This window comes from Takifugu flavidus, chromosome 15 (assembly GCF_003711565.1).
Source record: "Takifugu flavidus isolate HTHZ2018 chromosome 15, ASM371156v2, whole genome shotgun sequence".
Classification (NCBI taxonomy): domain Eukaryota; kingdom Metazoa; phylum Chordata; class Actinopteri; order Tetraodontiformes; family Tetraodontidae; genus Takifugu; species Takifugu flavidus.
In genome coordinates this window covers 2988531-3008683 of record NC_079534.1, presented here as the reverse complement: position 1 = coordinate 3008683, position 20153 = coordinate 2988531, and the positions used below count along the sequence as shown (strand labels likewise).

Sequence of the window (20153 nt, the reverse complement as noted above, 5' to 3'; positions counted from 1 at the left end):
ATTACAGAGTATGAGGGAAAAAAGGGTGTCTCAATCCAGGTCCAGTCCAATCTTTGGAAGGGCACTGGGTTCGCTTGTTTTGGAGGCCAGCGTAGCCGGCGAGCTGCGCCTTTGACATGCTGCGGTGATTATTGCAGCCACCGTGTGTGCAGATTCCACTCAGGCTGCGGGAAGAAAATACAGCGTTATATTCTGAACTTATTTTAAGTAAGTATCAACGTTGCGATATTTTAGTCCTAGTTTTTCCACAGCCGCCGTGTTTCTAACGGTAGTTACGCAAAATTGGAAGGTCGAAGTCGGTAGAGTTCCTGTCTAAAACCTGCTCAATTGTAATGCACGTTGTCAGATCCTAAACGATAACATTCAGTAGTTTAGCTTTTGTTCTTTCTGATGCAATTAAACTCAACAACGTTTGCACGTTTTGTCTTGCCTTTAGTCAATTATGTGTATTTAACGCCAGGGGGCGCCCGTTGTCTGCTTAACCAGATTGTGCGGAACACTTTTTTCTTTAACGTTTGTTGATCATGGGGTAGGTGGGGATGAAGCCTTAATTTGTCTTAATTTGTACGATTAATTTTTTTTTAGCGTTTAATGCAGTAACCCAAGACTGGGCAAGCAAATGTCAACACAATGGGCAACACAGTGTCGTTTTAGATTTAAAAGGAAACCAATCATGCATAGCAATTTAATTGCATGAGGAATATCTGGTGCGTGCGTGTTCCAGTTCTGCCACTATGAAGGACGAGGCCCTCTCGTCCCTGTATACGCCTGCTCTGGTGGTGGACCTGGACAAAGTGAAGAGAAATGTCCAGAACATGACTGAGCGATATGAGAAGCTGGGTGTCCGACTTCGGCCTCACATGAAGACCCACAAAACCCTGTATGAACACACACACGGATACATTAATACAGTCATCATCTTATGTGATGGATCTCTGTTTGTTTGTTTTTCAAGTGAGTGCGCTGACATAATGACAGGTGGAACCCGGAGATGCATCGTGGTTTCCACACTTGCTGAAGCCAGTTTCTACGCCGACCACGGTTTTGATGACATCCTCTATGCTTACCCTCTTCCTTTTGATAAGGTCCTCTGAACTCACACACTAAAAAGACTGATTCTATATGTAATTAATTCAAGCGGAGGCCATGTTTATGAGTCAAAGCATCAATCAAGGTGAATATTTGGGTCGTTTCTCTTAACATAATTGTGGTATGATCTCTTCACAGGTGGAGCACTGTGCAGCTCTGTCAGAGAGACTGGATCTCTTCCAGGTTTTGCTGGATCACCCAGACGCTCTGGAGGAGCTCAAGAAGAGGCCGCTAAAAGACGGCCGGCAGTGGCATGTCTGGCTGAAACTTGACTGTGGCAACGGGAGAGGTAGAGCTCGGGGACACCACAACTCATCTTCACGTGTGTTGGCTGATCCTTTGTTTGCGTTGTTGCAGCGGGAGTCCTGTATTCAGACCCCGGGACGCTCAAACTTGCTCTGGCCATCGCTCAGGCGGACGGCGTGGAGCTCACGGGCGTGTACGCTCACTGTGGCAACACCTACAAGTGCAAAGGAGTGGAGCAGATACAGGTGGTTGCCCAGGAAACCACCGACTTGACTCTGCAGTTCATGGAAAAGTGAGACAGACGAATAAAGAATGACTCTTTCTGACACATTAAGGCATTATCAAAACATCAAAACTAAAACATCAAAATGCTGTCTCACTTCAGATTGAAGGATGCTGGCGTCACCTGTAAGTCCAGCATAGGCTCCACCCCTTCCTGTAGTCACCCTGTCAAAGACATGGACCAGCTCAGTGAGGTGCACCCTGGGAACTATGTTTTCTATGGTGGGCACACAAAAGGATTATTTTATCCTATTGGTAGCCATTATTTTGATGTATTTTTGGAGACGGTGGGTTTTGTTGCTGTGTTTTAGATGTGCAACAGTCCCTTATTGGCTCATGCAGTTTGGAGGACGTGGCTGCGAAGGTTTTGACGCGAGTCATAAGTCACGCTCCTCACAGGAATCAGCTCCTGGTCGACTGTGGATGGACGGGACTGAGGTACCTTCATCAGACCTTTGACCTGTTTTGTGTTTGAAGAGCAGACCAGCAGGTAACGAGCAGGTTTTACCGTCCTGGGTTTGGGTTAATTAAAAACGCACTCTACCCCCAGTCTAGATGGAGCTGGAACACTCCCCACTGGATATGCTGTTATTGAAGGACATACAGACCTCAAGTACTGTAGTCGGCCCCTGTTTTTGTTCTCTCAACTAAAATCATGTGCAGTTCTGATGGGAGTTATTTCCCTCCAGGTTGGTGTCCATGACTCAGGAGCATGGTAGAATGGAGCCCATCTCGGGGCCTTTGGACTACAGTAAATACCCACTGGGCACAATGCTCACTCTGATCCCCTACCATGTCAGTATTCCTGCTTCATTGGGAGCCAAGCTAGACCTGTTTGATTCCCTGCCTGACCATATGACCTTTGTTTTTTCAGTCCTGTGCCACTGCAGCGATGCATTCTGTGTACCACGTGTACTCTGAGGGCCATCTGGTGGGGAAGTGGCTCCCAACACGAGGGTGGTGAACAGCTCTGCTGCTTCTTAAGGTTGCTAATTATTGCCATAGTTTCAGAACAGGTGACCACTGCTCAGATGGCATCATGTAAACTGAGTTGAATAAAATAGAATTTTGAAAATTCAACTTCTATTCTTTTTTTTTTCCCAAAGAACCGTATCCATGATGAAATAATTGGCATACATACCATGTTATTGTTATCTTCTGAGATTACATTACACATGCAAAACCAGGTCAATATATTTGATGATTCAATAAAAAAGTGTAATTTTTGAGATTTTATTCATCTTGATGTTTTAGATAATTATTCAAATTACACTCTTAGAGGTAACCTGAGAATAATTAAATAAAAAATTAACTACTTTTAACGTAGGACTTGTCCATAAGGATTCATTTGACAGATGTCTTACGATTGATGTTAATATCATCTGCCAAGTACTGATTAACATATAAATTATATTACAATATAAATGGAATCCATCAAACTAGGTGAAATCCGATTTACTCAGAAATATGACGTCTCCTTTATGGCGACGTGCACTATGGGAAATGTAGTTCTACGCGCCTATTGGCTGTAACGTGGCCTTTCACCTGTCACGTGGTTTAAAAAGTTCAGGAGGATGGCGCGGGAAGTTGTCAAGCCATACAATCATTTTTAGATGGTGAAAAAGTTCTGTTTCCTTTTGAAGTAAAAGTCTACAACGAGTAAGTTAATGTTGGTCTATCCACAACTATTGATTTTTACTCTTACGTGTAGCCATTGCACGTTGTTATCATTTGTCCACGGTTGTACAATAACCGGAGTCTCTTTAATTACGCTGGGGAAAGAAAAAATAACATTACATTAAGAATCGTATAGTTTTCTTGTTTGTCGAATCGAGCTGAGCAGCTAGCTTGTTGTTAGCTAATGGCCCCATGCGTGCTGTGTCTTTCTAGCCATGGATGTGTTGGAGGTGAAGTTCATTGGCGATGGAGATGCTCTGGAGCACATCGTAGACAAACGTGAGGGTATGGGCGGCAGTCACTGTTCTTCTGCTTCGGAATGCTTGTTTTTTAGCTGGTGGCTAACTGTTCCCGTGTATTCTAAAAACAAAGATGTGCAGAGCCACAGTGGGGCCGTTCAGAAGATGGTGAGGTTGAAGAGCCCACCTGGACGACGAGACAGGGAACAGGACGGGGATGGAAATGGATTCCTGGGTGAGCAAAACTACATCCAAGCTCTTGGAGCAGACAGTATGGAAGGTGAGTGAAGCATTGTTTCATTAGCCCTCTTTTATTGCCATCAAATTGTGATGACTGAGGTTTTGCCACGTGACTTGGCTGTGCAGATGATGATGATGGGATGTCCAGAGTTGCTGGATCCTCCATTTTCACATTTCAGAAAGTCAAACGTGGACACAGCATGGCTCAGACAGGTGAGCCCCTCCATCTTCAGTCATTCAGATACACTTATTGTGACAAAACACTTCTTTTTTTTAATTCATGATTTACTTGTTCTGTCTTTCATTCACAGCAAGCGAGTTGGCTCGGACCCCCGCAAAAACGGTGACATTCGGCGCAGCCCCAGATATCGAACCATCCACTCCCACACGAACGGGTCGCGGTGAGTTGTGTGCATTCACTGTTCTGTTTTTTTATTCAGTTTATCCAGAAAATGTACCGAGTCTTTCACTGTGCGTGTCTCTCCGACCAGACCAGAGGAGTGAAAGCAGGACTCCACAGAGAGTACGTATAAAAATGCGTCGCCTCATATTTAAATGAGCTCGCAGCATCCGCGTCTGTAATCTGTGCTTTCCATATGACAGAGGAAAAAAGTCCAGTTTGTATCGACAACACCCCACAGACTGAGGAAGAGAATAACAAGTGAGTGGAAGCGGACTCTCTGTGTGTTACTTTAATAAAATGTACCCTGTTGGACTTAACATGAACTAAACCTTTTTGCAATGGGCAGTTCCGAGCCTCCGGTCAGACAGTGATAGTGAGCTGTCACCCTCTGATTCTGGAGAGGAAGTGGATGAAGATGGAGAAGAAGAAGAAGAAGAAGAGGTCAAGAAAGAAGACAAGGAGAATTTAAAGACTCCTAGAACCCCCCAAAAGGGCCTATCTGCAGCTCTTTATAAGACGCCAGCCAAAAAGTCTAAGACAACATGTGAAGCCCTCAGTCAACCCGGTATGGTGGAGGAGTATTTTGAAGCCCACGGCAGCTCGAAGGTGTTGACATCTGACCGGACCTTGGAGCGTTTACACACCCCGAAGCTCGACAGGGTCGGTGCTTAGCAGTCGGTGTTCTGTAGTATTCAAGCGAACTGTTAAAGTGCATCTCTGTTTTTGTGTTTGCAGGAGACGTTGGTCAAACTCTTGGGCGGAAAGCCGTCATGCTATGCTAAAGAGATCCAGCAGCTCCACAAAAAGCACCAAAAGCACTTTAGCAAATGGATGCTGCAGCTGCAGTGAGTGTTTTCTTCCCCCGATTCGACGGTTTTAATAATTCTATTTGAACACCGAAGCATCTCTTCCTCGCTGCAGGCTGGGATTCAGTGTGCTGGTCTACGGTTTAGGCAGCAAGAAAAATCTGCTGGAGGACTTCCGTGTTTCTCACTTGTCCCAAGAAATCCACCTTGTTGTCAACGGGTTCTTCCCATCCATCACTCTTAAATCGGTCAGTGTGTGGAAGCTTGTTTCCAGTTTGGGAGAAGGATGTTTTTTGTCAACTTGCTTCTGCTGCAGATCTTGAACGCTCTGACGTGTGAGGTTCTCGAACACCAGGGAAGTTTCCGGACACCCTCAGACCAGATCCACTACATCACTCAGACCCTTAAAGACAGTACGTGTGTCCGCGTCTAGATTTCCATCTTGTTTAAGTGAAGGGGAATTCTTAAAAATGAGGTGTATCCTGACAGGTTCAGAGCTTCATATTTACCTGCTAATACATAATATCGATGGACTGATGCTGCGAGGAGAGAAGACCCAGAGTGCACTGGGGCAGCTGGCCTCACTGCCCAACCTGCACCTGGTGGCGTCTATAGACCACATAAATGCTCCCCTTGGTTAGTTTTTTTAACTAAGATAAATTAGCTCTTTATTGATCTATAATTAAGATGAATCTTCCCTTTGCCTTTACCAGTATGGGACCAGTTTCAACAGAGCCAGTTTAACTGGTTGTGGTGGGAGTGTGTGACGTTCCAGCACTACACGGAGGAGACGTCGTATGAAAACTCGCTCCTGGTGCAGCAGACGGGCGCCCTGGCTCTGTCTTCACTCACACACGTGCTGCGCAGCCTGACGCCAAATGCGAGGTACCGTGCACACACCGATCATAGGTTTTTAATGGCAGCCATATTGATGTGACATCACAGGTGACCGGGGAGGGGGGGGATTACCCACAACAACCAGCAGCATTGTGACGCCATTTTACCTGAATACATCAGAACCTTTAGCAGGTGATGCTCACCACTGCTGGTGTTCCTCATGGCTCTCAATTCATACTGTTTGCAGGGGAATTTTCAAACTGTTGGTGAAATTTCAGCTGGAGAATAAGGACAATCCTTCGTACACAGGTAGGAATGAAATCAATTTACAATCTTTTTGTACAAACGTTTCTGGGAGATTATGTCCGAGTTGCTTTTGGAATTGATTTGCACTGACATTTGACAAACAAGAGAAGGTGCTAATCGATGACTGTGCACAGGATTGTCATTCCAAGACTTCTACCAGCGTTGCCGAGAGGCATTCTTGGTCAATTCCGACCTCACCTTGAGGACCCAGCTGACCGAGTTCAGAGACCACAAACTGATCCGCACACGAAAGGTGTGTCCAGCTCTTGTTTGGTACCCAAACTCTCCTGCTGAAAGGTCCCTCAAATATATTTTTCTCCCTTTAGGGTGTTGATGGAGTGGAATACTTGCTGGTTGCTGTAGATGCAAGCACATTGATGGCTTTCCTGGAGAACGAGGATGGCAACTGAGAGTTGGAGAAATGTCAACGGGAAGAACAAATTATGTCACCTGAACCCTTAAATTATGCACCACCGACTGATTTTACCAACCAAATGTGTGATTGAGTCAAACACGCTTTGAAATACAGATTTGTCATATGTAAAACACACAGTATGTGTTTGTATCTGGTGTTTGAAACATCTGGGGGGGGGGAATAAGCCTGATTCTATTGCAATATTGCTTTAACTGTTTACTTACAGGAATACATTTAAATTTAGCAAAACATACATTCTTTTTCTTACAAGGCAGTGAGGCATGCAGTCATGAAAGCTGGGGGAGAGGGGTTGGTCAGTGACTCTCGCATATTGTGCAGAACTTGATTCGAAAGTAAACAATAGTATAAATAATTACCAAAACTGCAATCAAGAATGGAGATTAGATGTGCCTTAATCGTGCATTATTGCATGACCAGCGGGGAAACACGAGCAGCTGCATGCAAAAGTGCATTTCTGACTCGTTTTTCTAGCACTCTTCTACAAAGCATGAATGTCCTATGAATTACGGTTGAAGGCAAATGTAGGATATGCGTTAAAGCTTTGCAGCTGGCAGGACACCGTGGTGGGCGCAGAGATCAGGTCCTGATCGGAATATAAGTCATTATTCATGCTCACATCTGGGTACCGCGAACCAACTCCAATGCAAAATTTAACAGACTCCAGTTCACAAATCATCTGGACATTTGGCCTCCAAAGTGCATTTCATTGTTGCATCTCCACAGATTTGACGGTCTGCAGGGAATCAAATGTTTCTGAGTCTACTGTGAACGTCTGGAGCCGGTTCTGAGCGGCGGTGTGTACGACTTGAAGTTCCTCTTCATCTAAATCCCTCAGCAGCAGAAGAACAGCATCGAGCGTGTGTGACTGGAAACATATGTGAGATCCTTCAATTGTAACTTGATTAAAAGGATGTGCATGATGGAAATACTGCCAGGAGAAGTTACCTTTCTCAGCAATGGTTTGGTTTCTCTGGTTGATGGAGAAGAAAGGGATGAGAACTTCTCTCTCCGGAGAGGCTTCATTCCCAACTCTTCCCTTATTTTACTTTTAGAAAAAAAAAAAAAAATCAAGACAGAAGCATAAACCTTAATATACAGTGGTTGGGTGTTTTTTTTACAGCGGTGATTCTACAAGGCTTACTTGGTCTCCTTCATGTTGTAGTACTGGGGGTCATTCTCCACGTCTGCATCAGGTAATCCATTGGATGGAAGCTGATTTTTGAGACTTTCAGGTGGGGTAGTGACTGCTTCACCTTCCACCAGCGCCATAGCAAGCTCTTCCTCTGTCACAACTTTAAAAATAAAAAAAACGCCTCGTCAGACTGATGTGAGTTTTACCTCCGTTCCAAATGGCTTGTACTCACCTTGGTTGTCGAGCTTCTGCAGTCGAGGGAGGCAGCGCAGCACAGATAGGCGGTACCTGTTGGGATCTGTTCCACAACAGGGGTTTTCAGCCAAACACAGCACTCTGAGACGTGTCAGGGGACGCAAATGGCACAGCTCAGAGAGGGAGGGGATCATGTTCTTCCTCAGGTAGAGCTCACACAGAGACAGACACCCAGCCATTGGAGAAAGGGATGAGATGCTGTTGGCACTGGTGGGAAGACAAGAGCACAATTTGACATAATTTCCGTGATCACCTTTAAAAAGCTGTGTGTTTATATGTTTGGTGTGAGAGAAACATTTACTAATACCAACCTAAGTGCCAGCACCTCAATATTGACCATTTGGGAGAAGATTGAAATCTAGAATGGAGAGAAAGGTTGGTTTACTGCATTCACAATTGGATATAACCTAAACCGTGAAAACACTAAAAATGTGTCGACAATTTCGCATTCGTCCGAATATGGAAGCCTTTAAATACAGTACATGAATACTCACATCTGTCAGGTTGCATCCCCTGTAGAAAAGTAACACAGTAATGTTACATTAAATACTAAATATGAAGCATGCCAAGAAAAAAAAACACGATAAAATTTAGAATATTTACCAGCAGTTCAATTTCTTCACGCTTTCCAAGTCGGAAGCCTTAGCTTTAGCAAGAACCAGTTTTTGTGTTAGCTTCATAGCAAAACCTAGATTGATACCTATAAATACAAAATTTTCCCTTAAGTCCACTATATTACAACAGAAGTTCCATTGTTGGTGGCTTCATCGACAAGCATATCATCAACACTACGGATGTTCGCGTCCGCCATTTAAGTGCGCTTGCGCATAACTACAAAGCGTCCATAGTTACGGCCATTTCCTGTATTATTCAGGTAAACATTCTTTGACAAATATACTCACGAAAACTACTACCGGGTGCTTTTTGTTAGAGCACAAATTGTATTATTATTTTTTAAATTTTGTTTAATATATGTTTTATGTTATTAAAAAAGAAAAACTCCAACCCCCACAATGCACCACAAACGACAGGGGTAAATCGCGCGTGCGCACTAAGCAATCCCTCTTTGGACCTACGTCTCCACTGAAACGATGGTGAGCCTTCAGAGTCCCCTCTATAATCCATGTCAATCTATCGTTTTTGTGTTATCAATTAAAGAGTCACACATCAGGACAGTTTTTTGGGTACTGGATCGTTTAGCCCAAGTGCTCATCGTTTTAGATTTGTGTTTCTTTTCACTGCAAAAACGATGTTTTCGTATCATACACGGACAGTAATGGCTGCCATCATTGCTACTCTTCAGTGCCGGGCAGGCAAATCATGTTAGCCTACTAGCAGTCTTCAAGTACTTCATATTCTACATGTTTGGACAAACCCAATTAATTATTTAAACCTAACGTTTATGCTTTAGGTTATATTGTCTCATACACTGCTCTTTGCTTGTTCTTTGATTCAGTTTGTTTAGGTTAGGAAGGGGTATTGTGCTAATATGGTGCATTCGCGGTTATTTCGTTTCCCATGAAGGTTTCCGGATTTTTTCCCCAGATGTGGCGTAATATGTGTGGTGCTATCATAATAAACGCAGTGCAAATGTCTCATGTGTTGAATTTTAACTACTGTGAGCGCAGCTTTCTATAGCACCACTGCTAGCTTGCAGTGCAGTTGCAAATGTTGCCAGTAGTCTGTAGCGGGTATATTGCAAATACACGATATTAATGCCTATGTTAATGTTCACAGGCCAAGCGCACCAAGAAGGTGGGGATCGTTGGTAAATATGGAACGCGTTACGGCGCCTCGCTGAGGAAGATGGTGAAGAAAATTGAAATCTCCCAGCATTCAAAGTACACCTGCTCTTTCTGTGGCAAGGTAAGGGGCCTCGCTGCAATGATTGATGTTCTACGGTTTGGATCGTGTGCATTTGTTGAAATGGTTCAAGCTGAAATTACGAAACTATTAAAATTGAATTTTTCAATTGCAGACCAAGATGAAGAGAAGGGCTGTTGGAATCTGGCACTGTGGGTCCTGCAGGAAGACAGTGGCTGGAGGTGCCTGGACGTATAAGTACGTATATTGTTGTTTCTGCATTTCACCGTCATTGTGTTTTTGTTACGGTAAAAAGTTGTACATTCAGTTGGTATACAGTGCGATGTTTTGACTCCTTCCCATAGGTGTAAAATACTATATTATTTATATTGCTTTCCATTGATACTTTGAGATTCTACCTCACATTGTATGTTGGGTTTTGTAAATAACTGAGAATTGGAAACTGATGAATGAGTGCATTGTCAAGCTTGTTTGTTTAAAGAGTAATTAGTGGCCTTTTTGGATGGCCTCTCCTGTACGAAATTGGACCATTTCTAAACTTGTATCATTTGTCATGCAGCACAACGTCAGCCGTCACAGTCAAGTCTGCAATCAGGAGACTGAGAGAGTTGAAGGACCAGTAAACCATGTCATTCACTGGTGGATTTGGGACTTTTTCTATAATTTATCCGACCTGGACATGGCTACATCAAAAATAAAATGTTCTGGACCGGAAAACTGTCTCTGTTAATCTATTGTTGTCGGCAATAATACAACCCTCTGATAACGTGTCTGTTAATGTTCCAAATTAAGGATTGCCCAAGTTAAAAGCTTTTTTCCCTCACAAATTGAGTTTACCACTTTTTTTCCATTTTATGCTATATTGACTGATATGGCAGCAACTTGAGATATTAATGTATCCTAGACAACTGGAAATTATAATCCTGGCAGCTTTGAAAATAAGTTGCTCAATTCATAATTGTTTTGTGAATTTTTGGATGCTGAGATTAAACAAAATCGGCAGCAAATGTTCAGTAAAATAACTAGTTTTCACTCATTGCAGATTTCAACCACTGATCCTTTTAACAAAGATACAGCTTAAGTTTAAGGCTCTGTTAGAAGCCACAGATGAAGAGGTATACAGTACACAATAACATGTATTACACTATAAAATCACAATGGGATATCAAGATCTGTCCCTGCTGGAAGACAATTGCTACATTTTTTTCTCCATTATGTCCAAGTGCTCACATACATTTTTGGGCAAGGTGGAGAGGGATTGTTCTACTTTGGTATAATAATCAGATTTTCCCCGAGTACTTCTCAAGCGGTCACGCTTTTAGAACGTTTTGACTACAAGAAACGCCCATTGTTCTGCGAGGGGGCGTGGCCTCGCCCGCATTAGATCCAGAGAGCAATGGCGTCCAGTGTATTCAAACCGGGCTTGTTCAAACACAAAGTTGCAATAGTAACAGGTGGTGGATCTGGAATCGGGAAAGCCATCTCTGCAGAGCTGCTTGAACTGGGTACGCAGTTATGTTTTCATCACAGCATTATTTTCATACGCAGTTAGGACGGTTTAAAGAGCTGGCCGAAGCAACGGAGGGTGAACTTTACCATAGATTAAGACCTTTGGTACATTTTGCAACGCCGGCCGCAGTAGTTCGCAACAGCTGTAAACATTTATGCGTAATAAAAGCGTTTACGGATCCTGACAATGATGGACCAAGCACTAGAATCTGCACTGTCACAGAATTTATTAGGTCATATAATTTTGCACGGAGTGTCTCCTTTGAATCTGTATCATCAGTGAACCGATAAAACTGCGCCTTTCACTGATGATGATGATGATGATGATGATAATACTCCTATTAGTACTAATCATGATGGCAACATCACCCTTATGAGCTGTTAAATTCAAATGTATTTTGAGTGAGTGGTTTGTAATTATTCATTATATGCTCTGCGAACATTTTATTTTCGAGGATTGTCCCAGAAAGGAACAAAAAAAAAAAATCCCTATATCCTAGTGGCGTGTCCTGGGGTGTATTTGGTGCATATTCCTTGGCACGCTTGCGGGCTGTAGTGATGATATACGTTGTCTTGTATATTCATCCAAAATTGCTTATTAAGTGGTATCAGCACTGGTGTGACTGTATATCGAGGGCACACATACTTTCTCTTCAGGCTGCAATGTGGTCATCTCCAGTCGGAATACAGGACGGCTGGAGGCCGCGGCTCAGGAGATGAGACAAAAACTCCCTCCATCCAGCCCAGCATCTGTTACTCCGCTTCAGTGTAACATCCGAAATGAGAACGAGGTGCGCTTTTCCAAAGTCTTCCTCCAAACGGTTTCACTTTGTCAGCACCTGCTAACACAATTGCATCATGCTCTGATTCCCTCATGTCTATAAGGTGAAGGAACTGGTGTCGTCAGTGTTGAAGCAGTACGGCAGGATAGACTTCTTGGTGAATAATGGTGGGGGACAGTTCAGCAGCCCGGCAGAGCACATTTCCTCAAAAGGCTGGAAAGCTGTGATAGACACCAACCTGACCGGAACTTTCCAGTGCTGTCAGGCAGGTATGATGCATACAATGAACACTAATGGTATGTTCTGTGAGACAAAACTGATTCTATATTGTTAAACACCCACAGTCTATTCCTCATGGATGAAACAGCATGGAGGTGTGATTGTGAACATCATCGCTGATATGTGGAAAGGCTTTCCTGGGATGAGGTAGGAAAAGCATCCAGTCATTTAACTCCCATGCTTATTTTTTGTTTGTGAAACCCTGTGCATCCTTTACATGCCAGCCACACGGGAGCTGCAAGGGCAGCTGTAGACAACCTGACAAAGAGTCTGGCCATCGAGTGGGCAGCCTCTGGAGTCCGTGTCAACGCTATAGCACCAGTGAGTGAAGATTAGGTTTTAATTGGCATAAACACTGTAAGTTTACCCTTTCAGGTGTGTGTATTTATACGGTTTGCAGGGTACAATCTTTTCAAAAACTGCAATGGAGAACTACAAGGATCTTGGGCCTCAGCTCTTCAGGATGTCAGTTTCACATTGCCCTGCTAAAAGGCTAGGAGTTCCAGAAGAGGTGTGTAATGGTAGAAAGACCTAAATACTCCAAGGAAGGTTGTTCATTAAACAAACAAAAAAAAGCTTTGGGATATTTTATAAACAAGATGTTTTTGTCTTTTTGCTGTGGCTATGATCAGATATCATCGGCAGTGTGTTTCCTACTCTCACCTGCTGCCTCCTACATATCTGGAGCCACCCTGAAGGTTGATGCAGGACAGAGTCTGTACCATTCAATGTGGGAGATACCAAGTGCGTGAATCCAATTTTGATCTAATTTAATACATACACATTATTTTCCGCGTGCACAGAAATGCTAAATATGGTGTTTGCCCCTCCAGACCACAGTGCCTGGCCTGAAGCTCCTGAGGGGGAGAACCTGGATGCTATGAAAGAATTGCTCAACCCACAAAGCAAACTCTAGTGACTTCTTTTGTCACCACCTGAGCCTAATGCTGTATATTTAGTTGAACTCACTTTAAAAACATGTATTGTATTCATCTGATTCTGAAGTATTAAAACCATTAAATAGTAAAGGTAAAAAAATGTCTCAAACTATTCTTTGTAAAATGAGTACAAAACTGCCTATAATCCATTTGTCTTCCAATATTGTGACAGACAAAAAACAGTAAGAATATCGTTCCTTTCCATTTGATTTTGTTATACGAGGCTATTGAAATGGTACGAGGACACTCTATGGTTTTAATTGATTTTGGGAGAGAAAATAAACGCCACTTTGATCCAAATTATGTTCGGGTTGGTGACGGTAATCCAAGAATCTGCGGTTTTTGTTCTAAATGGGCTGCCGTAGTTTTGCCGTAAAAAAGCTTTGGTTGTCGTGAGCTTCTGTACTGTAGCAGAGGTCATAACAAACCAGGTAAGCCACGAAAAGAATAAGGTTCATACATTCTCAACATTTTTAAACTTGTCATTATCAGCGATGTTTTATGCTATTACCTACATAAATGTACCCACGGTTGTAAATGGAAATACTGGTTTAATTATATAGCCACAAAATGGCTAACGCAATGCTAGCTCAAGAAAAGATGACTGTCAAACCCAACGCCGTACATTGTAATGCCACTAAACAGGCTATGAAGAAACCTGTTTTTGCGAGTAACTATTGCACTTATTGACGATGTGATTTGATAAATGTCTCATCAACTCAATGGCAACTGTACTCAAAGGGACAATTTTACAATCTCGAGTTGGACGTAAATCTTATAACTCTTGTGTTTATCATCAAACAAACGTCACTTTGCGCAGTTATATTCTTAAAATCAATCATAGCAGTTATTTGTGTCGATCAGATAATACGAAATCGATTGAATCTGCCAAGTCATTACGGATACAAAGTTACAAATTTATAAAAAATAATCTTATCTGTCAGTTCACCTTTGTGATACACCCAGTGCTAACTTGCATTTATCTACATCTCTTAACAGCATGGGAGGTGATCATGGCCATGGAAAGATGTCCATGCCAGACTGGCAGCAGTGGAAGACAGAGGGAACACCACTTGAATTCACACAGAAGAGGTTAGCAGCCAGGGGCCTCAAAGACCCGTGGGCACGGTCAGTATTTACACCTATATTCATTACAGCTGACAATGAGTTTTCTTTCTAGACTTGCTTATTTTGTTTTCTCTGTTTCTGTTGGCAGTAATGAGGCTTGGAGATACTCTGGTGGCTTTGCTCGTGCTGTGACTTTTTCTGATGTGCTGCTCAGAGGATTCAAGTGGGGCTTTGCAGCCTTCACTGTTGCTTTGGCAGTTGAATACGCTCTGTTCCCACCAAAGAAGGGTGGCCACTAATGATAACTAGATGCACCTCAAGCCCAGTCAGCAATGTCCTTTGGTAATATTCTGTGTTTTCTCTCAAATAAATGTTTTGATCACCCGTGGGAATCTCCTATTATTTTTATATCGGTGAACCAAAACAATATTTTTAAATAATGATGAATCTGTTTTAATGAATGAACACACACATTTACAGGACGGCAATTGTAAGAAGAGTAAAGTTTAATGCTGTATTAGTCTCGTTTCCTTTTCCCGCCAAGTTTCCTGAGGCATACTTTCAAACATTTTACTGTCAGCACAACAACAAGCAGCAGTATAGTGAACAAGAATGCTACAATATCCAGGCAATAATACTGGATCCAGTTGAGGTCATGGACAGCAGGTCGGAGATGTTTTGCCCCTTTGTGCCGCATCACAAATTCTGTCCAGTAAACCGAAAGCTCAAGTGGATTAATTGGTTGGTCCTTATGGAGCTCAGACAGTGTCTTTATGTTGTCTTTATACCTGTGTAAAAAGAGTCAATTAGATAATTCAACATGAAAGCAAAGAAATCAAGATTTGTCTTCATTAACTATTTGATTACCCAAATCTAAAAAGTTCTTCCGTTAAGAAAGTGAAAAATTAGGCTGAATTATTTCTATAATATGTCTATATATCTTTTCAGTCATTGGTCTGTAAAAGTATTATTTGCCAGTAAATTTAATTTTACCCATTCACATATTTACTCAGTAAAGGGGCAGAATATTTTGAGCTGAGTTTCACCTCACCTGGTGTCATTGATGACGTTGTTCAGCGCTTGGACAATGTCCTCTGTCGTGACTGAAAGAATATTCAGGACAATTCCTGCTCCTCTACTTGCCATCTTCTCCGCGTTGTCCGGCTGCTCTGCCGACAGAGGCACCATCACCATGGGAACAGCGTGGCACAGACCCTCATAGAGACCGTGAGAGCCAGCGTGAGTGATGAAAGCTCGAGCTCCAGGATGAGCTAACACAAACACAGGTATCAGATCTTACTCTGTTACAATTAACACATCAATTTATTCCTTTACTTGTCATTTATTCACCTAAAAGGTCATTCTGGGGCACCCACTTCATTATCTTTACATTATCTGGAAGATTGCCATCAATCTGTCCGGTGTACCTCCAGATGACCTATAGAAAGGTAAGAGTGTCATATGTTAATGTTTAGAGGTTTGACATCAATACCACCAAAACTGAAAGTTGATTAATACAGGAAGTCTGAATAATTGATGAGTGTTTGAGAACAGTTCAAATATGTGCATTTATACGATCAAGTACCTTCTGTGGAATCTGTCTAAAAGCCTCCAAGAAGATTGTAGTTGTCTCCTCTGGCATCTCTGACACCACGGTGCCCAGAGTGAACACTATAAATCCATGCTCTCCTGACACCCAGGGTAGCAGATCCTGCAGACACACAAAGAGAGGCAGAGATGGATCAGGTGACCTCCTGCACTGAGAGCACATGACTGGATAAAAAGGTAAAATATGAATGTTCTATTGTCTTAACCTAGAAACACAACTTACTTCAGGCAGAGCATCTCTCACGTTGCAGTTAATTCCACCCACCAATATCGTGTTGGGCATGAGAGGCCGTGGGAGCTCCAGGGTCATGTCGATCCTGTCATCATAATGTATTTCCTCATGAAACACAGAATCTCAGCTCATCCTCGACAGTTTACTTTCTTCAATCACAACACAATAACATCACTCGTTCAGCATACTTTCATCAACTGTTTCTGCCCTTCCTTGACACCCCCACCCCCCCATCCTCTCAACATTCTGGTCCGCAGCATCTTTAGCTCCCGTTTAGTTCCTTGCAACTCTTCTTTTCAGCATCCCTCAAAAGTCGCTCAATAAACTCCAACTTCTCCAAAACACTGCTGCACCAATCATCAAAACTCCCTCCTCCCACCACATCACACCCGTCCTTCTGCAGGGCTACCAGTCTAACTCAAAAACATTGCTAAATCATTATTCGTACTTTTATATCCAGCTCTCTCTGGCACCAGAGAATCCGGCCCTCTAAGTCTCCTGACCTTCCTAACATCAAATCACTCCTCATTCTTAAATCGAAACTGAAACCTCACCTCTTTAAATCTGCCTACTTATTGTGATTATTTTGCTTTTCCTTTTAAATATTTTATATGATTTTACATGTGTACAGCATCCTTGAGAGGTTTGCAAGGCTCTTTTGAATGTATAGGTATTATTATACCACTCATTACATTTTGACAGGAAATAATGTTTTCTAAGGTCTTTCTAAGGTCTTTTGGTCCTATAGGCCATATATTGTCTGATAGAATGTATAAATTTCACATTTTCTGACATATAAAATGTGTAACCTTTGTCCATGTTACCTGAGCAGCCAGACAGCAGATTCTGACAGCACTTCAGCAATGCCCACCTCTTCTCCTAAGAACTGCTGGGAAATGTAGTCAAACTGCCAAAACAGCAGTTTGCACATGAGCGGCTCCAGCAGAGCAACCTGCAAGTCACACAGAAACACAGAGTTTAACAAGCTCAGTTTAATGTGAGCAACCTGTGTCACATTACCCAACGTGCACAGCACATGTGGAACTGATAAAGACTTCATAAAGAAACTAAAATTAGATATGGTTCATTAATGTATGGCACACATTTAGTTTGTAGAGTTAAAGGTTAATTCATCCCTTATTTGACAACTTGCTCTCACCATGGTGTTAATAGTCCTCTCCTTGAAGTTCATCTTATCTGTGTATCCAGTCAGGAAGCGAGGAACATAGGAGGGTGGGGAGGGGCATCCTGCAGACTTCATATCCATCAGACACGGAATTCCTCTTAACAGGTTAACAGTCGGGAGGCCTGGAAATAGATGATGAATAAAAGTAATTTCAAAATGTTTAGATAGGTGAGGATACAGATCGTTTATGTTGGCAGAACTCACCTAATTTCCGTGCTATTAAAGCCCCTGTGGGCACCATGGGGTCAGTTAATACAGCATCAAAGTTCTGGGGAGTGATGAGATGACAGCAAACATCACTAAATTTGAAAAGAATATCTTGTCACTGGACTGGTGTTTGCATGGCTCACCTGCTGCTCCAGCTGTGAGATGATGCTCTCGCGTTGAACAGCAGGCTTTCTGCAGTGCTGTGGAGAAAACTTTTAATTTTCTGAAACTGGGTGAAACGTTTTTGTATCTTCTCCATGAAAGACACTGTTGATTTTTCCATAACGTCCTTGTTTGCAACCATTATTGAATCAATTACAGCCTTGTCGTACGGAACAGGAAAGGTCACTATGTCGTAGTATTTCCCTGGACCCATCCTTATAGAGACCTCTGGTATCACCACGGTGACCCTGTGTCCACGGCGGCCCATTTCTTGGGCGAGGGCTTTTAGATCCACCCAGTGACTCCCATCCATAGGTATCACCAACAGATTTCCCAGGAAAGGTGGATCAGAGTCATTAGCAGGAGTATTTGTGGTGCCTTTGGTTTCTTCTGGCCTCTGGTTCCCCCCCCCCACAGGCCCCGCCGTCTTATCAACAGCACCTTTCACCTGCATGCTGAGCAGCATGATAACTAGCAGAGCAGCGCTCCTCATTGTCCCCTCTCCTCTGCTGCTGAACGACTCTAATAAAAAAGCTCTGACAAAGTGGTGAAATGTATCTGTAAACCACTCCTTCTCACCTTTGCCCGCCCAGCCAGGCAGATTAAACAAACCCCTATTGGCTTGTCCGAAGCAGATGGTTGGTTTTTTTTGCTATGTCATCCTCTCCCACTTTAAGTATGTTCATGCATCCATTGATAAAATCAAAGTTTGAGAATAGAATCAATGTTTTAAAATACCACAGAAAAAGAGCCAAATTCCATAAAGAATTTACGAGAGTAAAGAGTTGCATGGACTGGAAAGAATCTGGACAATGTTTTGTGGCTCATGTGAGAGGCTTCTTCTGTTCTGATTAACCTGGTGGGAGTGGAAACCTTGTGCGACTGCTGTGTGAAAGGCTGTTGTTGGAGAGAAGGTTTAATGAATTGCTCTGGTTAAGCTGGGAAAAAAGTCCACAAAAACCACTTGTTGGGTCTGCCCACCATGTGAGTTTTGAGGGTCACAGGTCCCAGAAGACAGTGGAGTGTTTACACACTGGTGTGAAGTTAAAATACAATAGTTCGGACATTCCAAGCAGTTGTGAAGGCAGAGTGGTGCTACTTGTGGCATCGACAATAGTGAAGAGGCAACAGTTTCTTTTAATGCTGGTTGCCAAATTCCAACAATACAAGGACGTCCTGCAATGCCGTTACATCATTGACATTATTTCTTTCAAATATATTTTCCACTATCTGGTTTGAAAGGGGGGTCAAGGAAGCTATCCATGTTAAATTGGAGAAACCATCCTTGAACAGAGGTGGTGGCCTGAGGCACTTCCTATCACCCACATACAATGCAGTCCTCCACTCCTTCCAACAGCAAAACAAACATTCACACCATTCCAGGAGACCCAGTGACTCATCACCATGTGACCCAGCAGACAAAGGGGAGACACCTCAACAGAAACTAGGTGAACGACCCGACCAACGACCCTGCTAACGACTCTCAGGTGACCACCCGGATCATTAGCATGCAAATGGTCCACAGGGGCTATATATTTTCAAGCTCTCTCCCAAGCGATTTCAGAACTGAAGAAGCCTTCTGGATAGAAGGCGAAACGTCTTCAAGAGAAGAAACCCAGTCCAGTTGACAGAGAAAACTACCTTGGATACAATGACCTGGATGACTGAGAATTTACACAGACAACTATCTGCAAAGAAACTATTTTTAAAAAAAAACATATGTCTGCGTTGGTCAGACAGTGAAAGGCACTCTGAACTGTAAATGCGTAGAATTACGAGGCCTGATTCGCACCATTATTACTGCTTCAGTGATAAATTAGCAAGGTCAAAGTTCAAAGCTCAGTGTTGTGATCAAATGAGTTCAGTCAATATCTAACAGGCTTGTGTACTTGGGAAGAGCAGCTCAATACTAAAGTGAAGTTATGCTGTGCAGGAAGCGCATGTGGCTCCCCTGTCAACTATAGTGTAAACACAATATCCAAGGTAGTTTTCTATGTCAACTGGACTGGGTTTCTTCTCTTGAAGATGTTTCACCTTCTATCCAGAAGGCTTCTTCAGTTCTGAAATCGCTGGGGAGAGAGCTTGAAAATATATAGCCCCTGTGGACCATTGGCATGCTAATGATCTGGGTGGTCACCTGAGAGTCGTTAGCAGGGTCGTTGGTCGGGTCGTTCAACTAGTTTCTGTTGAGGTGTCTCCCCTTTGTCTGCTGGATCACATGGTGATGAGTCACTGGGTTTCCTGGAATGGTGTGAATGTTTGTTTTGTTGTTGGAAGGAGTGGGGGACTGCATTGTATGTGGGTGATAGGAAGTGCCTCAGGCCACCACCTCTGTTTAAGGATGGTTTTTCCAATTTAACATGGATAGCTTCCTTGACCCCCCTTTCAAACCAGCGGTCTTCTCTGGCCA

General features: G+C 43.0%; 7 protein-coding genes and 1 long non-coding RNA gene across 9 annotated transcripts; 6 read left to right on the top strand and 2 right to left on the bottom strand.

The window, feature by feature from the left end:
- The first annotated feature begins 50 nt into the window (after positions 1 to 50).
- On the top strand, positions 51 to 2697 carry zgc:162816 (uncharacterized protein LOC571260 homolog). The gene is made up of 10 exons (XM_057057597.1): positions 51 to 207; positions 725 to 880; positions 956 to 1085; positions 1228 to 1378; positions 1447 to 1627; positions 1721 to 1839; positions 1929 to 2055; positions 2168 to 2230; positions 2307 to 2412; positions 2492 to 2697. Exons 2-10 carry the CDS (start codon positions 735 to 737, stop codon positions 2579 to 2581), a joined length of 1113 nt encoding a protein of 370 aa, XP_056913577.1. The 5' UTR covers positions 51 to 207; positions 725 to 734; the 3' UTR covers positions 2582 to 2697.
- A 459-nt stretch (positions 2698 to 3156) lies between these two features.
- orc2 (origin recognition complex, subunit 2) lies at positions 3157 to 6671 on the top strand. Of its 2 annotated transcripts, none has more exons than XM_057056579.1 (16): positions 3157 to 3276; positions 3508 to 3573; positions 3667 to 3813; positions 3900 to 3986; positions 4085 to 4174; positions 4265 to 4296; positions 4377 to 4434; positions 4523 to 4836; positions 4912 to 5021; positions 5098 to 5230; positions 5299 to 5395; positions 5472 to 5618; positions 5696 to 5867; positions 6067 to 6128; positions 6260 to 6378; positions 6452 to 6671. In XM_057056579.1, exons 2-16 carry the CDS (start codon positions 3510 to 3512, stop codon positions 6533 to 6535), a joined length of 1716 nt encoding a protein of 571 aa, XP_056912559.1. In that variant the 5' UTR covers positions 3157 to 3276; positions 3508 to 3509; the 3' UTR covers positions 6536 to 6671. The 2 variants fall into 2 exon arrangements, with proteins under 2 accessions (XP_056912559.1, XP_056912558.1); XM_057056578.1 differs by having other exon boundaries at positions 3508 to 3579.
- A 72-nt stretch (positions 6672 to 6743) lies between these two features.
- On the bottom strand, positions 6744 to 8780 carry cfap410 (cilia and flagella associated protein 410). The gene is made up of 7 exons (XM_057056583.1): positions 8552 to 8780; positions 8443 to 8461; positions 8260 to 8306; positions 7926 to 8155; positions 7703 to 7853; positions 7507 to 7606; positions 6744 to 7426 (listed from the first exon to the last, which is right to left on the bottom strand). The coding sequence occupies exons 1-7, from the start codon at positions 8626 to 8628 to the stop codon at positions 7265 to 7267; spliced, it is 786 nt and encodes a 261-aa protein (XP_056912563.1). The 5' UTR covers positions 8629 to 8780; the 3' UTR covers positions 6744 to 7264.
- Positions 8781 to 8918: 138 nt separating this feature from the next.
- Positions 8919 to 10599, top strand: rpl37a (ribosomal protein L37a). The gene is made up of 4 exons (XM_057056584.1): positions 8919 to 9042; positions 9686 to 9814; positions 9927 to 10009; positions 10332 to 10599. Exons 1-4 carry the CDS (start codon positions 9040 to 9042, stop codon positions 10393 to 10395), a joined length of 279 nt encoding a protein of 92 aa, XP_056912564.1. The 5' UTR covers positions 8919 to 9039; the 3' UTR covers positions 10396 to 10599.
- Positions 10600 to 11117: 518 nt separating this feature from the next.
- pecr (peroxisomal trans-2-enoyl-CoA reductase) lies at positions 11118 to 13380 on the top strand. Its single transcript, XM_057056581.1, has 8 exons — positions 11118 to 11277; positions 11939 to 12072; positions 12167 to 12332; positions 12408 to 12489; positions 12567 to 12663; positions 12743 to 12853; positions 12975 to 13086; positions 13176 to 13380. The coding sequence occupies exons 1-8, from the start codon at positions 11169 to 11171 to the stop codon at positions 13256 to 13258; spliced, it is 894 nt and encodes a 297-aa protein (XP_056912561.1). The 5' UTR covers positions 11118 to 11168; the 3' UTR covers positions 13259 to 13380.
- A 234-nt stretch (positions 13381 to 13614) lies between these two features.
- Positions 13615 to 14732, top strand: ndufb3 (NADH:ubiquinone oxidoreductase subunit B3). The gene is made up of 3 exons (XM_057056585.1): positions 13615 to 13711; positions 14280 to 14408; positions 14497 to 14732. Exons 2-3 carry the CDS (start codon positions 14281 to 14283, stop codon positions 14645 to 14647), a joined length of 279 nt encoding a protein of 92 aa, XP_056912565.1. The 5' UTR covers positions 13615 to 13711; position 14280; the 3' UTR covers positions 14648 to 14732.
- Positions 14733 to 14777: 45 nt separating this feature from the next.
- On the bottom strand, positions 14778 to 18250 carry LOC130538722 (UDP-glucuronosyltransferase 1A1-like). Its single transcript, XM_057056580.1, is given in 10 exon segments — positions 14778 to 15136; positions 15400 to 15619; positions 15699 to 15786; positions 15934 to 16059; positions 16180 to 16273; positions 17013 to 17140; positions 17348 to 17496; positions 17579 to 17642; positions 17725 to 17754; positions 17757 to 18250. Coding segments are annotated over 10 exon segments (1650 nt in total). The 5' UTR covers positions 18237 to 18250; the 3' UTR covers positions 14778 to 14865.
- On the top strand, positions 15476 to 17709 carry LOC130538727 (uncharacterized). The gene is made up of 3 exons (XR_008953968.1): positions 15476 to 15634; positions 15706 to 15796; positions 16049 to 17709. It is a non-coding gene; the product is annotated as an uncharacterized LOC130538727 (long non-coding RNA).
- Positions 18251 to 20153: the final 1903 nt, after the last annotated feature.